At 41.3% G+C, this 22,336-nt stretch overlaps 1 protein-coding gene across 1 annotated transcript in view; it reads left to right on the top strand.

The window, feature by feature from the left end:
* Positions 1-1,603: 1,603 nt before the first annotated feature.
* Positions 1,604-22,336, top strand: part of LOC6565908 (myb-like protein Q) — a 46,459-nt gene continuing 25,726 nt past the window's right edge. Inside the window, exons 1-4 of the mRNA XM_001992701.2 lie at positions 1,604-1,888; positions 2,150-2,498; positions 10,540-10,587; positions 20,214-20,446. Of these exons, the coding sequence (XP_001992737.2) occupies positions 1,793-1,888; positions 2,150-2,498; positions 10,540-10,587; positions 20,214-20,446 (726 nt within the window). The 5' untranslated portion in view covers positions 1,604-1,792. The remainder of the gene's footprint in view (positions 1,889-2,149; positions 2,499-10,539; positions 10,588-20,213; positions 20,447-22,336) is intronic.

The raw sequence follows: 22,336 nt of genomic DNA, 5'->3' as shown, positions 1-22,336 counted from the left end.
CTTTTTTAGTGGCACGGCTGCTGTCTCATTGTTTGCCTTTCGCGCCCAAAACAAATCTCGCAGCAACAACAACTACAACAACACATAAACAAACAGATAAAAAAGACACAAAAAAACAACAACTGCAGAGCATAGTTTTTACAACTCCAAGTGAGTCTCGGCTTGTTTTTAAGGCTATAAATTGGCGTCCTTCATTCAACGAGTGCAACGCAAAGCAACGCAGAAACAAATCCCCCCCTCCTCCCCTTTCCAGCAACACAGCCTTACAGAAAGCAGCAGGCAGCAGGCAGCAAGCAGCGAGTGTCTCAAACAATACAAAATGGGCACTACACGCACACACACAAGCAAAGACCCACCACTACACGTGCAGTTCGCGGCACGCATACTAACAAAACGATATAGAACGACTGGAAGGCTTCCAGCGTACTGGAAGTGTTGCGTGTGTTAGAGCCGTTCAGCTAGCCACTCACCGGTGCACATCAGCTGTGCCGCTCTCGCACGCACACATTATGTGTTCTGCACATGCGCCATATTGGGATCTCACGTTGCGCTGTGAAGGGGAAATTTGCTGCTGGCAAGCGTTCGCTCTGTGTATGCTCAGCGCGCTTGTGTGTGCGTGTGTGTGCGAGCAGTGCAGCTAGCGTAACGGCAGCGGCCGACTGACGCCGCCCCTCAATGTTGGCGTCGATATACCGTTGCGTGGCAGCGACGCCGACAGCGCAGCAGCGTCGCTGCGACAGAGACGACGACGACGCAGCCAGCGAGGACAAAGTCAGGCAACAAAATCCCGTTGCCGTTTGCCGTTGCCATTGCCGTTGCCCGTGCAAATTGCCGTTGCCGTTGCCGTTTGCTGTTACCGTTGGATGAGAGACTTTCTGGCCAAGTCACAACCACCAAAGCTGGGGCAGGCATCGACGTAGACGACGGCGACGACGACGACGACAACGACGACGACGACGATGGCTATGGCGATGGCGATGGCGATGACGATGATGACGACGACAAAACTCCAGCTGCACATTAAGTCAGGCAACAGTTTAACGTGGAAATTATTGCGAATTTGTTGTCTGCTTTTGCGACAGGCGACAGGCGCGACAAAAAACGCGTGGCAAAAGCACGCGACCGTATTTTTCACCAAGTTGCAGCAGCGCAAGCAAAAATAACGCAAATATCGCCAACAACAACAACAATCATTTTTTTAGTGTTCTGTATTCTGTTAAGTGCAGTTATTCTCGCCGGCCAACAACCAAACACACGACACACACACACGCACACACACACACACACACGCACATCGATAATTGCGTGTAAACAAGCAGCCGGCACATTAGCCAAGCAGCGAGAACGGAATAGCATGCCATGAGAGCAAGAGCGAGAGCGAGCGAGAGAGAGAAGAGAGGGAATCAAAAATCGGTGAATTTAAAGCAAAAAACACACGCAAATAATAAGAATAATAACAAACAACAAAAATAGCTAACCTTTTACTCAAATGATTCCGCGAAAAACGCTTGGGGAAACAGTTCGAAAAAACAAAAAATACGCTTTAAACGCTTACGCTTCGAACTCGAAGTCGAACTCGAACTCGAATGCGTTCTAATTTTTAATAACTGATTAAGAGAGTCGCTCTCTCTCTTCTCCCGAGAGAGTGAAGATAACAATAGCGTTGGCAGCAGCAATAATTAGGCATTTTCGAACTAAACTTCAGTTCACTTTCAATAAGCAATTAAGTGCGAGAGAGCGAGCGAGAGAGAGAGAGAGAGAGAGAGAGAGAGAGAGGTAGCGAGATAGCGCGATGCCGCAGCGTTCGCCGTTTGCTATACAAGAGCTGCTCGGCTTGGCCGTTGTGGCAGCAACATCAGCAGCAGCAACTACAACAACAGCGACAACTACTGCTGCTACTGCTGCTGCAATAACAACAACAGCGACAACAACATCAGCTGGTTCAGAGGCGCCAACCGATTTAACAACAGCAACACAAGCAACACAGGCAACAATAACAACAACAACAACAAATGTGGCAGCAGCAAGCACAACGCACTACAACAACAACAGCAGCAGCAGCACAGATGCAACAACAGCAGCAGCAACGGCAGCAGTCAGCTTGGCGGCGATTGAGCCACAACAGCAACAGCAACAACAATTTAGAGATCACCGGCAACAACAACAACAACAACAAGAGCAACAACAACAACAACTAACAATGGCTGCTGCCTCGAGAATGGCGTACTTTAATGCACATGCAGCGGTTGCCGCTGCCTTTATGCCCCATCAGCTGGCTGCTGCAGTGCATCATCATCATCATCATCCGCATCCACATTCACATCCACATCCGCATTCGCATTCGCATCACCCTCATCCGCACCACCATCAACATCCGCATTCGCATCCGCATCCGCATTCGCATCATACGCAACAACAGCAACAACAACAACAGCAGCCACCGCCGCCGTCAGCCATGCAAATGCCACCGCATCACCCGCTGCTGCATGCAGCACAAGGTAAGCCAATCCCCCCACCTCCCACTACCCACCAGCCACCATATACAATTGTCGCTACAGTTACAGTTACGTTTACAGTTAGCTTAAGAGTTGAGTGCAACGCAATTAGCAATCGGCAACTGTGTTTTTGTCACCTCGTTCAATGAGTGCGAACAGAGCGACAAACATAGACACGAACGGGAACAGAGACAAAGCGTATCGAAACGAAAAGAAGCGAAAAGAAACGAAACGAGAGCCGCTTAGTTTGCATAAAAAATAAATTAATCAACGAGCCATCGACAAGCCCAGCAAGCACACACACAGCCACACACACACACACACACGGCAACAGTGAGTAGGGCTCAAGCAACAGCTTCGGCTTCGGCTTCGACATCGGCTTCGGCTTTTGAGGCACTTCACTCCACCTCCACTCAAGTTGAGCTGCTAATTGCAATGGCAATTGCTAAACTCAAATGCATGTGTAAGTGTATATACATATATACATATATATGTGTGTGCAAGAGCATTGACAACAGTGGAGCAGAAAATTGAACATTTGTTTTCTTACAACTTGTTTTGGCTTTTCTTTCCATCTATTCCAAATTCAACATTCCATTTTAGATTTTAATAGGCGATTTGCATCTTTTGAAATAAAAACAAATTGTTTGCTTGAAAAAATTAAATAAATATGCTTGAAAAAAAGGTTTTCACCCACCTCGATAAAACAACAAAAAGATTATATTTATAAATTTGGCTCATTTTGCCTCACTGTAAAAAACGATTTTGTCTGCGGATCAGCGACAGAAAAAATCATTTGCGTGAAGCGAGCAGCAAGAGAGAGAGAGAGAGAGAGAGAGAGAGTGCGCGAGCTTGAGTCGAGCAAGTGGCAAGTGGCAATATCACCGCAGCGAGACGGGCAACAACAACCAAAACAACAAACAGCAGCAAACAGCGACTGAAGCTCGCACAACAATTGACTCACACACACACACACACACATCCACAAATACATAAGCCGACAGATAATCTGGCTGCTTGAAGTGCCATCTGTTATTGTTATTATTGTTATTATTATTTTAATTAGCGTTAAAATGTCATCGTCATCACTCGCATTGTTGTTCACTGTGCCAAATTGTTGCCAGCCTAAATTGAAGCTTCGCTTTACTCCCTCCCACTCACACTCTCTCTCTGCCACTCTCTCTACCATTCTCTCACTCACTCTCTCTCTCGCAAAAGTTCAATTTGGAGTTTTGTTTGTAAAGAACTTCCGGGCGATATTTCTTTTGCACTGCTTGCTTTCTCTTTTCTTTCTGCATTGTTGTTGTTATTATTTGGTTTGGTTCATTTATTAATTGTACACATACATGTGTATTTACATATGTATTTACATATTTATAAATATATACACACATATACACACACACGTCTGTGTATTTATTTATCGCATATTTTGTCTACTCTGCGCCTCTGTTCGTGTAATTTGTTTAATAAATGTGAGAAAGAACTTTTGGCACAGCTTTTGCCGTTGGTTACTGGTTACTGGTTACTGTTATTGTTGGCGCTTTTTACTCGCGTCATCTTATTTAATTTTGCATATTGTTGTTGCCGCCGTTGCCGCCGTTGCTGCTACGTTCTACGTTTGCCTTCTTTTTTTTTTGTTTGTCTCTCGCTGATTCTGTACAATTTTTTGTTGATTTTTCCCATTTGCCCCTTTCGTCAATTAAAGTCGCGTCAAGTTTGGGGCCAAAAGCCCAAGCGGATTTCCTGCTGCAGAGCCACCCAGTCAACACCAGTGGCGCCTCCCCGCACCCGACTCCCCCTCGTCCCATCGTCCCATCGCACCCGCCTCCCCCCACTCACCCAAAAAACGGTCACACTCAGCCAGGCCATTAAGTGCCTTTGATCTTTTACATAGAGACAGATCGACAGACAGACGAGGAGAAAGAAAAACCCAAATCGGAAAATTGAAAAATTTGAAAATTACATACATAAATATGTACATGTGCTTATGCAAATACATGGATTTATTTGTGCACCTAAATAGTGTTTTTTGTTTGTTTTTTATTTAATTGACAATTTTCACTTTGACTATATTCGCTATTTGCTGTGACATTTGTTTTGATGTGTATAAAACCACAACACACACACATTTATAGCGGTCTTTTAACTTTGAAGGCGCCACCTGGTGGCATTGACAGGGACACTGCACACACACACACATATATTGTATATTTCAGTATATGTCCAACGTAAATTAACCATTTAGAAATATTTGAGATGCTTGTGAAATTTGACAAAAATGTTGACGGCTTCCGCAAATTATTTTTAACAATCTCGTAAATAAACATGGTTGAAATTCAATCGAGATAAATACATAAATCATAAAAAAATAATAATTATAATAATAATAATCAGAATTATAAATGATACAAGAAAATTAGATAAATTAAAATGCCAAAAAAAATTAGATTTTCAATTAGCCATGAAAATTGGTTAATTCGATCAATTAAAATTTAAAATTTTGAGTTGTTCTCTAATCAGTTTACAAAAATTAGTGAAAACTTATTGCAAAAGACTCTGATAGCATTTGAGCAAAATAATTACAAACATCAGACAAATATATCAAAATATACATCATGAAATTGAGGTGGCAGCAGCCTAAAAATGGGTCGAAAGGGTATAACGAAGTTGCGCAAATGTATGTAAAGGGCAGAAGGACGCATCTGCGACCCCATAAGGTAGATGGTATATTGTGAATCAATAGTCGAGTCGATCAAATTGGGAATATATGTTTCCGTAGACCAGCTTGAACACAGATTACCCTAAGTCATAGGAACGACTTAAATGATGTCCCGCTGGATTCTGGCTCTGAATTTAAATCTGATTCCAACTCCGGTTTGACACTCTGATTTAATATAATTTTCGTGCATGTTTAGGTAGATAATAGACATAGCCTTGCAGTGTTGCAATACATAATTATCGGGAGACTGCTGCTAATTGCTGCGTGTCAGTGGTGTCAGAGTGAGGCAAACGCCTTTTCCGTCCATCAGGCGGCAAGTTGCTGCGACTGCCTTTTGATATTTGAGACAGTTTGCTAATAGCCTCTGCTTCTGCCTGCCCCCACCCACTGGCCACTGCACTCCACGCCTCCGCTGTAAGATTGTTGTTTGTTGGCTGATAGAAATAGTCTTAATTGTGTGCGTGCTCAATGTGTGCGGTCTGGTGTCTCTATATAGGCTACAGCTATATAGACACCAGACCCTGAGACGACATATTTGCTTTGACTTTGCTTTGATTTTGCGTTGACGTAAATTCAGAAAAAAAAAATCAAAGATCGACAAGGAAAAAAACAACAACACACAACAAAATACACAAACAACATACAAAAATTTCATCGTTTTCGCGCCCTCCACTGAGGCGTGTGAGCGAACTGCCTAGCCGCCCCTCCCCCTCCCCCTCCTACGCCCGGTGCCGGGTCCGGGTCCAGTCAAGTGCCCCAAACGCGTTGCCCGCCCGCCCGCTGGCGCTTGCCTCGACTCGCCTCGCCTCGCCTTGCCTTGCCTTGCCGCATGCCACTTGTGTGCATTGTCTGAGGTGTGAACATTTTTATGACGACGTTGCCAACACGAGTGCAATTGTTGTTATTGCTGCTGTTGCTGCTGGTGCTGCTGCTGCTGCTGCTGATGCACTTTAGTCGCCGACCTCGAACGGTCCTACCCACTCTCCGCCCCCTCCCAACGTACTCAGGCGGTCACAGTTTGTCGCTTTGATTTTTGTGAATTTCTTTTTGCAGCAAATTTAAAAGTCAATTAAAGCAACTTGACAAACGAATCTGAGTGCCACTTAATGGGTTAATTTGCTGTGTGTGAGTGCTTGTGTGTGTGTGTGTGTGTGCGAGTGTGTGTGCGAGTGTGTGTGTGATTGTGTGAGTATCTGCAGCCCTAAAAGTTGAGTCACATTTGACATTAAACAGAATTAGCCGCAATTCAATTTAATAAATGTACAAAATTCACAAATAATTACAAATCTCCCTAATAATAATAAATTTAATAATAACAGATAATTATGCATGTATATACAGAGATACTTATACATATTCAGATACATACATGTATATATGCTTATACACTCGGAAAAAGAATTGCCCTGAATTTTAGCAAATCGCCCTGAAAACTAGAACATTTTTAAATAAACGAGCAAAAAAGGTAAAATGATTAGAACGTTTTTTTTTTTTAAATTTTTCAGAACTATTTTCTATAATTAAAAAATGCAAACTGAGTTTCTGAGAAAAAATTCTTCGGAATTCTTCTGAATGAAAATAGTAAGAGTTTTGCTGCTGTCTGAATTGGAGACCAAATAGCTCAGTTGGAGGGCAACCAACTAAGGAGAAATAAATTATATGCATTTTATAGGCTATTTGAGGTCTTAAAATACTTATGTTTAATAATATGAGTAACAAGCAAGCTACTATTAAATTAGAAACATTTTTGTCCCTGGAATTCTGTAAATACAAAAAGACAGAATCATCCGGATTGGAAATATACTTTCCGAATAATAAGGCGCCACAAGTAATTTTTTTCTAAGTGTAATAATAGCAGTTAATTGTGCATATGTGTATATGGGCTATATGTGTATGTACATATATATATAGCAGATAATCATATGCTAGATTATATGCTGCGTCACATGGTAATCAGCGGGGCAATCGTGCCCAAAAGCACAGCTAACAGATACGGCGCACAGATACAGCTACAGATACAGATACAGCTACAGATACAGATAGAGGCACATGGCTATTGAGATACAGATACATTTCTGTAGCTTTAGGTAGACAGCTTGAGCTTGACGCTGCGCTAATTTTATAGCGCAAATAAACACGATTTGGCACTTGAGCCTCTTTGTGCATCTCTTCGGTTGCTTCGCTTCTTCAGCGGTTTTGAACTCACTTTGAATGTACTCACTTTTTTCGATTTTTTTTCTATTTTTTTGTGCTGTCTTCAATTTGTTTTGATTTATTTGGTGGCTATTTTTATCGGCTTTCACTGTTTGCCGTCGATGACTGCTAATTATGCAGCGCATTTTCATTCATATTCATGCGAGTATTCATTTGAAGTGACCACTCAGCGATTTGAGCAAGATACAGCAAATACATGGTGTATATATATATATATATATATATATATATGTATAGTTACAGAGCTGTTCGGTACAAAGCGTAAGTGAGTGTATTCACTTGATACATCAGGTACTCGGAGTCAATCATTTGTAAATCATTTAATATTTTAGTTACTTCCGCATCTCGTGGACTTGAAAAACTTGTTGCCGTACACGCTTTCACCGAAGTGAATACACTCAATTGCATAATTGAATATATACTTCGTCAAATTCATTTACAGGACAAAAACACTTATTCATTGATTTGAATCGCAATCAAAGGAAAACTATAAGTGAATCATTTGGTTATCACACAAAAAAAGACTTGGATACATATTTAACGTACTATTCATTTAATCCACAAGGTTTGCCTATTTCTATTATTTACTTATTACTTTCAATACACTTCTTTAGAAGGTGATAAGGAACACAGATGGGTATATTTTATGGTTTATGAGTATATATCAAACATAAATACTTATGATGGAAACTGCGTTTGTGCTTAAAAAATCTCACATTAAATTCACACTTATCAATTGAACCACACATATTAACTTGAAATTGATTCACTCCACTGATAGCATAGAGTTATGTGAATGTATTCACAGTATATATATTCAAAAAGGGCAAAAGCAGATTCACAGCAAATAATAATGACTCATTGAGACTGTAGACTAGTTGATGCGATGAATGAATTCAAGACGAGTACTCGAAACTAAATGGGTTATTATTGATATGTTTTTATTATTATTATTATTGTAATATATTAAAAATTCCATGAAATGCCAGAATTTAATGATATCAAATTCACATCATTATCAATTGACTCCGAAATATTAATTTCGAATTTATTCACTCCACTAATAACATAAACTTAAATTAATGTATTTGTTTTTTTTTTATATTTTTTTTATTTATTTTTTTTTTGCATATTTAGCAAACAGATTCGCAGCAAATAGTCATGACTCATTGCGATTGCAGACTAGTGGATGGGATGAATGCATTCAAGTCGAGTACTCAAAACACGTACCTACCGCTAGCTGCCATTCACTTGTGCCGCACCGCGCAAACACTTGAAGAATTTGCTGCTTGTTGTTGTTGTTATTTTGTAGACACTGAAGCGGCTACTTTGCCTGCCCCCGGCCATCCACTACCTGTATCAGAGAGAGAGAGAGAGGGAGAGAGAGAGATAGCGATAGATCACGACGCGACTTTTTCGGGGCCGCTTGGGGCACACTTTGTGTGGTCGTGCGATTAGAAAAATGTGTTGCAAGTTTTCTCTACAAATCAACAAAAGCTCAAAAGCCTAGCGCAGAAAGTAAGGGCAGCTACTGCGAGTCTGCAGAGTGTGCGGAGTGTGTAGAGTGTGCGTAGTGTGGTGGGGCACAGAAGAGGGGCAAGTCGGTTTGTGTCGACCCATATCAGCTATTGTTTAGCGTTAATCAGTTTATAAATACTTCGTCACTTGCATTTCTATAGAGCTCTGCGTTTCCACGTACACACACACACACACACACACACACACACGCACAGACATGTGTGTATATGTATGTTTCTGCATATACTCACAATTCTTTACACAAATTTCGCGCAGTATCGAATTTCTCAATTTATAGAATTCTTGTTAAATCAGCAACGGCAACAGGGGCTGCTGCTGCTGCTGCTGCTGCTGCTTCTGCTACTGATTGCCGTTGACATGCCACAAAGGAGTTCAGTCGGTGGGGGGAGGGGACGGTTGCGATGTTAGGGGCTTGGTAACGAGGCGAAAGCTAATAAATGTAGTTTTCAGTTTGATGTATGCTGATTGTTGACGGCCTCCGCTCATTCACATCATGTAGCGCGAGCCGGGTAGGAGCACTGAGCTTGCATACAAACACACACACACACACACTCACACACACATACACATTCACTTAGACATACACACACACGCACACACACTCGCTCGAGTTGTGCGCATATTGTGCTTGCCGCATTTTTCGAAATGCGTCAGCATCATCAACATTGCCGCACAACAATTGAAAGGCAACCCCCTCTTAAGTCCCCCCCCCCCCCCCCCACTCCCCCTCCGTTCCCCTACCCCACCTCTGGCATGCCCTCGACAAGCCCAGCCACGCTGTCCGCTAAAGCGACCGCAAACGAACGCCTTGAAACAATGAAACATCGAGCAGAAATTAGCGGGGTTGTCTGTCAAATTTGATTTTGCTTTGATATGTCACTTGGAGGCTCCGAGACTGAGCTGAGCTGAGCTGTGCTGAGCTGAGCCACTCAATTTGCATTTCTGGCGCTGGTCTTGAATTCATTTGCGGCCTGCAATATGCAGAGTGTGGACCAGGGGTAGGGGTAGTGCTACGGCAAAGAAGAATTAAGGCGCGGTCAGGGTCAGGTCGTACCGGTCGACTGTATTTATAACGCTAATAAATGCAACGACTGATGTGCAAAACTACATACATACATACATACATACATACATACATATGTGTCAGTGCTGTGGAGCCAATTCTTGTGCCTATCGTGTATTCGTCTGGAGAACAGCGAAGGTTCAATTGAGTGTACCGATTAGGCAAACATACATCAACATTCGTAACATTCACTTCAGGTTGAATGGAATTAGTATTAATGCTAAACAAAAATGAAATCGATAAGCAGTTTATTAATCATTTCGCCTTTAGATATTTTGATGAGTGAATTATCGATATACTTATCGATAAGTACACTAATGATCGGATAAGTAATCAATATGCATATGCATATATCTGTGCATCGTTATATATGCTAACAGCCACTCAACGTAATTGTGGCTGTTGTCTAATAATCTAAAACACTCATTACTTAATGCATTACAATATTATTGATATTATCTCTCTCTATTTCTATATCTATCTCTCTCTCTGTCTGTTCCCCGCAGGATTTCCACAGCTGAAGAACTTTGCTGGCACTGGAACATGTTTACCTGGTAAGCTAAAGCACTCGCTGGTCCTTCCAAATTTGTACACGAATTAAAGTGGTCGCCCAAAGGTAGGCAATAATCAGGCTCAGATGCAATCCTTGCAAACTTAACCACAGCCAAAGACTTTGTGCTTTGCCCAACAGAGGGCAGCACTCGCTCTCTGCTCTCTCTCTCTCTCTCTATATATATATTTATAAATATATATATATATATCTGTGTGCACGCTAATTAATGGGCATTCCAGCGCTTCATTTCGAATCGGTTACTCGATGCTCGGCGGGCTGTAAAAGGTCCTGGCAAACACATAAATTTCTCAAATTGCTAATAAAATAAACAATTTAGCTTAAAACAAGCAGCAGAAATGTAAAAAAAAAAACACAACACACAACATGTGTGTGTGTGTGTTGAATGTGTGTTGTTTGAATGTGAATGCCGGCAGAAGTCAACTAATGAAATTTTCATTTCATTTTGTTGCATTCGCAACGGGTAATAAATATTTTCAACATACGCTTTTATACGCAATTTACACGCGCATACATCTCCTCGTCACACATCCTCTCACTACATGGACTCAAGGACATGTGTGTGTGTGTGTGTGTGTGTGTGTGTATATGTGCGTTACTTAACCCTTTTGGCACACACATGCCCAAATAAAAAAGAAGCCAAAGAAATGAGAGGCGCACATAAACTTGTCTAATAAGAGGCACAAAAACCAATTGAAAGCGTGCTGCGCCCGCATAGCAAGTATCATTCGTTAGGGTGAGGGGTAAGGTTGGGCTGTGCGAGAGAGAGGTGTAGTAGTGTTCAGTGCAAATTGAATTGTTTGCCCTAGCATTAACCAAGAACTGGTACATTTTCTCCATAGAAAAACAAGTCACGGAATAGTGACAATTCGCGTCTGATCCAATCGATAGTGTCAGAAACAGTAAGCCTTACTTTTCAACTAAAATTATGGTTTGCTAAAGGCTTTCAACTATTATTAAAAAAAAGTTACAATTACAATCACACTTACATCTTACAATTACAATTATATCTCAGAGCCAGCAATTGTTGTTTATATTTATCATTTAATGTTCATTTATTGTTTGCTGGTTTTTTTTTTTATAATTTAAATATGTTTTTCGCTAGTTTTTTTATATATATATTTTAATATAAAAATGGAATATACAATATACTAAATAAAAACTAAAAACAAATATTAATAATTGTATATTAATCGATGATGTTCAAGTTTGTATTAGAAATAAATTATGATTATGGTAATTTTGTATTGTGCTGTTCTACAAATTAAGACAAATCTGCGATATTAATAATGTCTAAGTTAGTGGAAACCTTTTGCCAATAATGAGCAGAATATTATGTAATTGTTTTACTTCTCAAATATTTTTTTACTGGCTGCCGGTCAAGTGATATTTTATTTTGATTCGAATATATTTCGAATCCCGTCGGGATTCGTCTTCAGGGAGATATTCACATTCTTGCAGTCAGCTGTGGAGTCTAAAGTGTTTCCGTTAAATCCAATTAATACAACTTGAAACTGCAAACTTAAAACAATACACAGAAAAAGCATAACGTGAGAATTATTCTTTCTATGGTTAATTTAACCAACGGAAATGTTTTCTGTGTATATTATTCCCATCGTTTAGTTCAAGCATCTTTTTTCCATAAATAAGTAAGTAAGTTTTTTATAATTCTCCATGCTTATCTCTAAAGTAATCATCTGCATCTATTTAATATAAACTTAAGTTATTTATTTATTGTGAACTAAAAACAGTCTACAGTTTTTAAAAAGGTTTTCATAAATAAATATTTTAAGTTAAAATTCCGATTTAAATTGCATTTAATTAATAATTAATAAAAAGAAAAAATAAAATAAATTATGGAAGAAACAAAGAAAGTTTTAAAATGAAAATAGCCTAAAGTTTATTGCAAGGTTTGGGAAAACCCAGAAAAAGTTGTTAAGCGCTATTAGCTTAGTAACAAGAGAAGTAAAAACACTGACAAGTGTCCTACGATTAACCAGTAACGGAAGATTAATATGAATCTGCCTGCAGGACTACGATTTGCCCAGAAAATTCCTTTTTCGAATCGTTATTTTCAATCAAGTTATAAGTTTCAGTTGACGTTGCTCTGAGTGGAAACATTTACAATAATCAACAATATTTTGCTTTGGCCAGTTGAAGTTTCAGTTACTGCTGCTGTTGCCGCTGTCTTAGCCTAGTTAATTGCCTTTTTGTTGAGCTCACACTTGGGTCTAATCTCTAATCTCTGGGCAACACGAACTTGGCCACTTGGCAGCGCATTCTTGGCTATTCTGTTTTTATGAAGGCCTCAAGTGCGCTGCTGAAGTATTTTAGTAGCAGCCACTCGACGCTTGCATTCTCCACTTGCAGCAGCAGCAACAGCAGCAGCAGCAGCAGCAGCAATAAGAAGAACAACAGAAACAACAACAACAACAACAGCAACAATAATAAAGAAAAGCAGCCACTTTTGCTCCATTTGCGAGCGGATAGCACGATGAGCTCCACAAGTGGGGCAATTTCCCTTGACTCGACTCGAGTTGCGCAATCCACCAACCGGCCCAAGCAGAACCCAGATCCGAGAACCCAAGAATCCAGTGCCCAGAATTCCCAGTTGCGACCCCCACTTGCAGTGCTCTCTCTCCCCCTCCCCCTCCCCCTCCTTTTTTTTTGTGTTGCAGCCTCTTGTTGCTTTGTCTTGTCTGCCTGATGGTGCACTTGTCCCGGCTAAGATTTTAATTGGCATTTTTTCTTATTTTGCTGCGCAGCTACGCTGCGGGCGGAGGGGCAGTGAATGGGATTCCAGCCCTTAACCCTTGCTGTCTGCTCACAGCTCGCCATTGCCATGGAGCGTGTCTAAGTTTTATTTGCTGGCCATGGCGAATGCATCTGCCTGCCCCCGCAAGGCTGCTTAATTGAAACAAACACACAACCCACACACACACACACACACACACACACACACACACACACACACATCCACGCACATAGAGCACATGTGTGGAACCAATCGCATTTGGCTTCGCACCAGTTGAGTGAATCTTTGAATTGCCTCTGAGCTGAGCGGGGGAACAACGGATGCCAGAAAGAGGCATTCGTGTTGCCAACCTGTAGAACCTGTAGAACAGCTGTACTGTAATAATGCTCTTATGTTTTCATTTATATTCAATTATTCAAAATCTTTATTGACATTACTATATTATTTGAGGACGATTTGCCAAAGTAGAAACACTCTCACTCTCCTCGCAACTGTGCTTTGTGTGGCATGCATCCATTCCACAACTAACCGCATTTTTGCTTTGAATGCGTTACGTAATTTAATTAAGAGTCTGAATGGAAAACTGAATTGGTTGGCTCAGTAGCCAATGCGTCGAAGCCCAACAGTGTTTCAGTTAACAACGTTTACCAATCCGAAAGCGTCCCCTGCCACCTCCTCCCTTTTGAAACTCCGCCCCTCATCCGGTGATCGGTCCGAGTGTCCGAATGTTCACCGCATTCGTGCTATTTGCAGCACAAGTTACCGTTGCAAGATTTCACTAAACCCCAAAACATGAGCCACACTGCAACACACCCACACTGCAACACGCCCAACAGAAGCAACGCAAATATAACACACTCATTTGGCGACTGCTAAAAAATGAAAGAGCAAAAAGTTTAGTGCAAAAATTGCGCTCCCCGTTGTTGTTTTAGTTGATGTTCCTGTTGTTGTTGTTGTTATTGTTGCAAAATGGTTTGCACTTAAAGTTCGTTGTGTTCGCTGAGTCGGTGAAGCGGAAAGGTGGTTTCAAGCAATTGGTAGTTGAGAGGGGGCCACCGACATGGGTTTACCCCTGGCGGGAAGAGGGAATCGAAAAGAGGATAGAGGAAAGAGGGGAGAGGGTAGCGGGTAGCGGGTAGATGGAGCCAACAGCAATCACGTTAACCAACTTTGACACAAAGCTCAGGCTAAAACGCTCCAGCCGAGGGGCATGCTCCAGTGGTGGTCCGGGCGACTGAGGTGAGGTGTAGAACAGAACAGGTCATGGGGCAGGGTGCTGAAGTGTAGGGGTGCATAACAATGGCCGACGACGACGTGGTGAAGAAGACAAAGTCACACGGCAAGCAAGGAATCTAATTAACAATTTTCCATTGAGTGCGCAAATTACGGACGACGAACACCCAAACGACGGCAACGGCAACACCAGACAGCTTCGAAGTGGATACAGTCGGGATCGGGGCTGGGGCAACTGAAGGGTGCCGCTTCTAAAACTGGGTAGCTGTGTGCAGTAGCAATTAGGGAACAGGCGCTCAGAATGACGTCAGATAACCAATTTAATATATATATATATATATATTAAAATTTGAATTTATTTTTTTGGCGCGCATCTCGGAACATCTACGGAAATTTACAGTAAAGCAGTAAAGAAATTTCGATTTTGTACATAAGTTCATAAGTTCATATCACATCGGGATTATCATCAGTGTATATATAAAGGATGAATGTTGTGCGTATAACATCTCACACATAAATATTTGCTTACAAAATCGCTCGATTTAGGTTTTATAGTTTCTAAAGCAGGTTATCAAACAGAAACCAGAATCGGAACCACAGAACAGGTATTCAAAATTCTTTTAAATCCCATAAATCGGAACTGATATTATTTGTCTAAAAACGTTGAACTATGTTCGGGATACAACATAAAACAAATATAATAAAATAGTCCACCTGCTTTATGTCATAATAAATGTAAGAAACCCACAAAGCTATATCAAACATTCTCACCTAATTTTTCAAAAAATTAGGATCGCTTTATGTAACCGAATACGGTACAAAAGCTAGGCAAAAACACAGGAATCTCTACCTCTCTATTGGAACGAAGAAACGCATCAATCGAGTTTGGATTACATCGGTTCTAATAAAGATGATGAGGCTACAAAATTAACACCGATACATGTTAAAGGAGTTTTTTGGATTTGATTAAATGTTATATTTAAGTTTTGAAACAATAATACAAAATCAAAATATATGGTTAGAGTTTTTCGAGAACATAACTTGTGTAAAAGCTTCATATTTCGTTGCATACGGTTTCAGTTAACACGATGTTTACCAGGGACCTGGGCCCGGCGTTAGTCGAGGGCTACCTGCACAAGCGTTTCGTTTAGCAGTGCCTTTCATCGTACTTCTTTTAGCCAACCCTCCTCCGTTTTGTTACTTCTGTGGGTTTTTTTTTTATTTGGTGTTTTCGTTTTTTGATTTCTCAAGCAAATAATTCAATTTAATTTCTAATTAGGACAAAAAGAAAGCTAGCAAAACGTCAACAAATGCAAATGCGAACACAGACTGAGAGAGTGAGATGGACACACAAACACACACACACACACTCACGCACACACATATTCACACACTCACACACATACACTTATTCACACACTCTCACACACACACACTTGCACAAAAACGCAGCCACTTTGACGCTAATGCAAATTGCGACTCCCCCCGAAACGGGTCTGAATATGTTGACGACTGCTCTGCCGCTTTCGCAGTCGCAGTCGCAGTCGCAGTCGTCGTTGCTGCTGATGCTGATGCTGATGCTGGCAACGCAACCAACAACTCAGCCACTTTATTAGCGTATTTTGCCATGCAACTGTTTATGCGGCACACACACACACACACACACACACACACACAGTCGCACTCACACACATTGGATGTAGACTCACACATGAGCCACGAATTAGTCATTTTGTTGGTTACTTGATGCATGTCTCTTCTACGCCTCCGCCCTCCTCATGCAGCCAGCACTGACAATAAACGCACACACACACACACACACACACACACACGAAGACTTTGTGATGCCGGAACAAAAATGGCGCTCGAGCAGGGACACCGCATCAGCATCCAAAGGCGCCCGAGCTGGATGCGAGCAGTCAACGTTGGGCGACATTTTTTATGCGCTTTTGAGCAAATTAGATTTCCTAATTAAATTTTCTAGTGAAATGCGCATAAATTTCATAAAATTCACTTCGTCCTCCGCCCTAACGTCCAATCCCCCGCCCCCCGCCCCCCGCCGCCCCACTCTCTGCTCCCCGCTCGGCTCTCATTTTCTCTCCTATCCGCAACTCACACATTTTCAGTGTTGTCGCCTTTCATTTGCTGCGACATTTTTCGCTCTGGAATTTTCGTATCGTCGTCTGCTTAAAGTAATTAACTAAGAAAATTTTAATTGCTAATATGTTGTGATGCATGTGCGTGTGTGTGTGTGTGTGTGTGTGTGTGTGTCTCTGTGTATGTTAGTATGCATGTTGGCATGTACTCTGTTTGTGTGTGTGGCATTGGCCACCCTCGACTTTTATGTTGGCAAAACTTTCAATAATAAAGCTGTGTGTGCTTTGTGGGTGTGTGTGTGTGTGTGTGTGTGTGTGTGTGTGTGTGCGTGTGTGTGTGCGCGTGTGTGTGCGTGTTTCACGTGTGTCCACGTATGCGTGAGCTCATTAAAAGTGCGCTGGCGCAAGTGGCAACCTACAAACACAAAATTAATGTTGCCTACTTTTGTGCGCACAGAATTAACTAATTTCGCACATTTGCTCATCATCATAATTGTATAATTAGATTTATACAACACATAAACACAGTGTTGATTAGCGTCACGCTATCATATAATATTCCTTCCGCCAGCTCAACCTCAATTCAATTGAATTCAAATTGAACTCAACATTTAGCCGAATATGGAACTTAATTAGAAAACAGATCGTTGCCAATAAATTGATGTTGGATATGAATGATGGAATGTTTACCGGTTGGTTATGCAAGATTAAAAGGTTCAAGTAATTTGAGCATTTATTATACTTACTTAACGAGCACTCAAATATGAAAACTAAGTGGCCTAAAAAGTTGAAAATTTAATTGAACCTTCTGCGTATATGCATAATTGAACGTATACAATACACACCTTTAATACTGTTATTGTCTTTGGGTATTTGGTAAATTGCCTTTGCCGCGTTTCGATTGTAATTCAAGACGGCCAAAATCGCATTCATTACACGATTCCACAAACAAAATGCGACTCGTTTTTTACGCATATTTAGTGGAAAATATGCGTCGACTTGCTCTCGCCTCCCCCAAACTGAATAAATTCAAACGAAGCAAGTAAGAATGCTGCGTTCGAGTGAGTTCGACTACAGTATACCCTACGGTATATATATATTAAAGATATTCTAGTTTTATTTCCAAATTCACATGTAAAAATTCTAGCTTTATTTATGCATATGCTGATAGTACTGATAGTAATGAGAATTTGCTTGTTCGGTTATGACATCGGTTTTACTCATCCGATCATTAATGAAATGATCAATAGTATATATCAATGTATATTATAATTATATTAATTAGCAGCCTAAATATGATGTGATATGAATCGATCCAATAAAGCAAAGTTGATCCAAACTTGAAGTCATCATCTCTTATAGTCTCTGAGATCCGCCAGACCAAGACCAAGAATATATATGTATATATGTACTTTGCGGGGTCGGAGATGCTTCCTTCTGGCTGTTACATACTTTTGCACAAAGCCATTATACACTACTTATGAAAGTAAAGATAAGTGTAAGAAGAGCAACAACAACAATAGATGAGAAGGATACACGTCAGCGCTTCACTTGAACAACTCGACAGAGACAGCGACAGCGACAACAACAGCGAAAATAATATATATATATATATGTATATATATATGCTTCTACTTAATTTTCATATCGAATTTCAATGCGAATTGGTTTGGTAGACTGGCACATGAGTATGCGGCATGTCTGCTGCTGCTGCTGCTGCTGCTGCTGCTGCTGCTTCTTCTTTATGTTGTTGTTCCTCTTGTTTTTGTACTTTCCCAAAAACTGTGAATGCCGCTGACAAAACGATGCTGTTGTTGCCCCCCTCTCTCTCTCTATCTATCTCTCTCTGTCTCTCTCGTTTGCTATGGACACTCCTGGGATCCGTGGATTTCGCTGTATTCGCTTTGCTGTTCGAAAATTGGTTTTCCGGGTGCATCAGTCTTCGATTTGCCTATTGAAAGGCAGCTTCATTTTGCTTTGCCGGCTTCAGCCAAGTGGCGTGTTTTTTTTTTTTCCAGCGCTGATCAGCGACGAGAGAGACGAGATTCGATCCTCCTCCTTGTGCCTGTGAGCACTTGGCGCTGGCAAGCAACTAAAAAAAACAACATTAACAGCCACCTCCATGTGGGTCTGTCAACGCTCATCATTATTGCCGCCGTCATCGGCGTCCCATCCTCATCGGAATCCTCAAACACTCGGCAGCCGCTTTCACTTTCCCCCATTTGAGCGGGTCATGACAATGTCAAGTGGAGTTTTCCTTGAAAGAGCAGCGAGAGAGAGAGAAGAAAAAAAAAGGAAGTGAGAAACTAGATACAATTATTAAATATTTAAAATAACAGACAACCCCAGCTGATTGCCAGACCAGTCAGTGGAAAGAACAACAAAAGAGCAACATGCACAACAACCAACAACAAACTAAATATAACACAGAACCACTTAAAGTCGCGCTTCAGCGCCGACTACAACTTGACATGTGCTTGATTCGGTTCAGCATTGGGGCTAGGTGGCTAGGGGCTCTACGGTAGGGGGGGTGGAGGTAGTGGTGTGGTAAGGTTTTCATTGTGTAGGTCATGGGAGCACCGTTGAAAATGCTGCGAACCAATTTTGATAAGGAAGTGGCGACACACAGAAAGTGAGAGAAACGAAAACTGCTCGTTGCCAGTCGGTTAAAATTGAAATTGAAATTGGCGAGGCTGAAGTTGAACAGCAGAAAAACTCGAATCGAAAATGATTTTATACATTGTACTAGTCACACACCGTATTCGAGTTTTTATCGGAGTAGTACATAGTTCAAGTTGCAACATTGACTTTAAATTGATTGTAAAAATGATGTGGCCAAAAGTGAAATTGAAAACGGCTGCAGTTAATATTCAATTGGCAATGTGTTGGCTAAATGAAAAGCATCATTAGCCTATGCGTATTCAGATACATTGATGTATTATGACACTGACAGTTTTACAAATAAAATTCATTTTAACACGGCACAATTTGCGTTGATTGAATTAATCAGTCCTCACAGTAAATGTTGTTAAATGTATTTTGATGTTGCATTTTTCGGTGTATTATTTTATATGTGTTCATAGTTGCTTTCTAAAAATTATTATTCACATTGAAACTTATTTGTATGGTATCGGCTGTAATAGAACAGTAATAGGCAGAAGAAAGCATCTCCGACACCATAAGTTATATGCACATATTCTTGATCAGAATCAACAGCCGATTCGAGAGAGAGAAGTGCGTCTGTATAAATTCGGAGATCTCAGAGACTATATGAGACAGGGACTTCAAATTGGGAATTAAAGTTCTCAAATGCCCCGCGCATATCAAGAATATTTCATTATCGCGAATATCGATTCATATCGATTTCCGATAGCTATAAAATTCTTTTTAAATCTAAAATCTGCTTTAGCAGTTTTTCCATCTATACTAATTTATTATTATTATTTATTATTTATTGAATTTATTTTTACTTATCATATTTTCAGAAATACAGATTCAAGATACATTCTATTTATTTATTTGCAGGCTCACTGGCTGCCAAGGACTTTGGCATGGATGGCTTGAACGGTTTTGGTGTTGGCGCTGGTGTTAGCCCAAATAGCAAGAAGAAGAAAAAGAAGCGTCGCCACAGCCGCACAATCTTTACCAGCTACCAGCTGGAGAAGCTGGAGGAAGCCTTCAAAGAGGCGCATTATCCCGATGTCTATGCTCGCGAGATGCTGTCACTGAAAACGGAACTGCCCGAGGATCGCATACAGGTGAGTCACACACTGAATGAATGTGTGTGCACAAATGAATGTTGAATGAGGCATGAGGCATGAGGCATCAGTATGGGGTAATCGGATATTATGCCTATTGTTCTCGTCAGTGCCAGCAAACGGACTGCTCTGCGGATCTATCCTTAATGAATTAACAAACTAATTACATCCGCCTTTCTGTTTCTTCGGAAGGTGTTACCTGTTGGCAAAACAGAACAACAACGTCAGCAACAAACACATACGAAACCAGACGACGACAATGATTTTGCTAAGCTTGGCCGGGAAAGGGGGGTAGTTTGGGACGGTGGTGTGGTGGGGGGGGGGGGGGGAAGGTAGGCATACAGAATTTGCATTTCCTTTCTGTCTCATTGTCATTGTTTGGATTTCTGTGCGCTGATTTTTCACACCTTCATTGTGTATGCAGGCACATCATCATCATTGTTATTATCAGTCCTGGTCCTGCTTAATCTTTGCGTCTCAGTTGCTGCATTCCCAATAAGCAATTCAACTCAGGAGCTGCTCAAGTGCAGCTCCAACAGCCGCTCAAAATAGCTGCATGCATTGAGTCCTGTCCCTGCCAGAGTTCCTTGTGCAAAACTCAATGGGCCAAGCATTGGTCCACAGCCGCGTCAACGTGCTGCCTTTTGGGAAAAAGGGGAAGAACGGAGGAGGATTGCGGTGGGGCTACAGAAGAAAAAAATCAGCCACGTTTGCGAATTTATAATTAAGCATTTTAATGGCCGTTATTGTTCTAGCCAAATGTCAGCAGCAGCAGCAGTGCGAGCGAAACAGAGCACAGAGCACCGCCTGAGAGCAAAAGGGAGAGTCTAATTGCAAATGTGTGTGTGTGTGTGTGCGTGTGTGTGTGTGTGTGTGTGTGTGTGCTTTTATCGAGTGAACTTGAACGCCACCAAATTACCACCCTTAAAAAGCTCACAAATTTCATGCGCTCTCTCTTTCTCTCACTTTCGCATTGTGTTTGATTAGCAGAAGAAATTATCAAAAAAACAAAAAAAAAAATAAAAAAAAACTGTGTGATTATGACGCGGTTACTGCAGCCCCTTGCCCCTCCCACTCCGGCGGCCACAGTGCGCCTGTATGCCCAAACAAAATTGCCCTTTTACCCGCATTGAATGCGCCTATCTCTCTCTCTCTCTCTCTCTCTCTCTCTCTCTCTCTCTCTCTCTCTCTCTCTCTCTCTCTCGCACCCTCTCACTCTCTCAGTCGACCATAGGCCACAGGAGGAGTAGTGGGGGGAACGCGAGGTGAACTGAAAGTGGGACGGGCTACAGATGGTACGTCCTCGTTCTCATTGTCCTCTCAACTCATGCTAATGGCTGGGAGGTGACTCAAGTGCCCAGGCACTTAGCTCAAGCTAAGCTGGCGACTTGACTTGGGGCACAGAAACTGGAGACTGCGTCTGGCTGAGATTACGGCATCGAAAGACATTGCCTTGCGTGTGCTGGAATTAAAAAAGAAAAAAAAAATGAAAAAAAAAGAAGCCAACTAATCGATAACTGGCAAATTAAATCACTTTTTATGGCTACCTATTTAGATTATTATTCATCTTATTTTGTATTGTATCTGAAACATAATACATAAATACTATCGTACTTAATTGCTGCCAACGTTTAACAAGATCTACAGCTGAATGCAAGCAATTATAGCCACATATATCCATCGATAGCACAGTTGCAGTTGCAGGTGTGCCCAGCTAATGCTGCCAAGTGCTAACTCGCCTGGCAGGTTATTCAATCTGCATTGATTGGTTACTCTATTGAAAATGCATAATCATAAGTATCGATTTACAATTCCTATTTAGTTGCATACTGTCAACATTATTAACTTACTAACCAGCACCAAATCCTTTGCGGCAACACCACTCAGCAT

Source organism: Drosophila grimshawi, unplaced genomic scaffold (assembly GCF_018153295.1).
Source record: "Drosophila grimshawi isolate 15287-2541.00 unplaced genomic scaffold, ASM1815329v1 contig_848, whole genome shotgun sequence".
NCBI lineage: Eukaryota > Metazoa > Arthropoda > Insecta > Diptera > Drosophilidae > Drosophila > Drosophila grimshawi.
The sequence above is the reverse complement of the archived record's forward strand: the minus strand, read 5'-3'. Positions and strand labels throughout refer to the sequence as shown.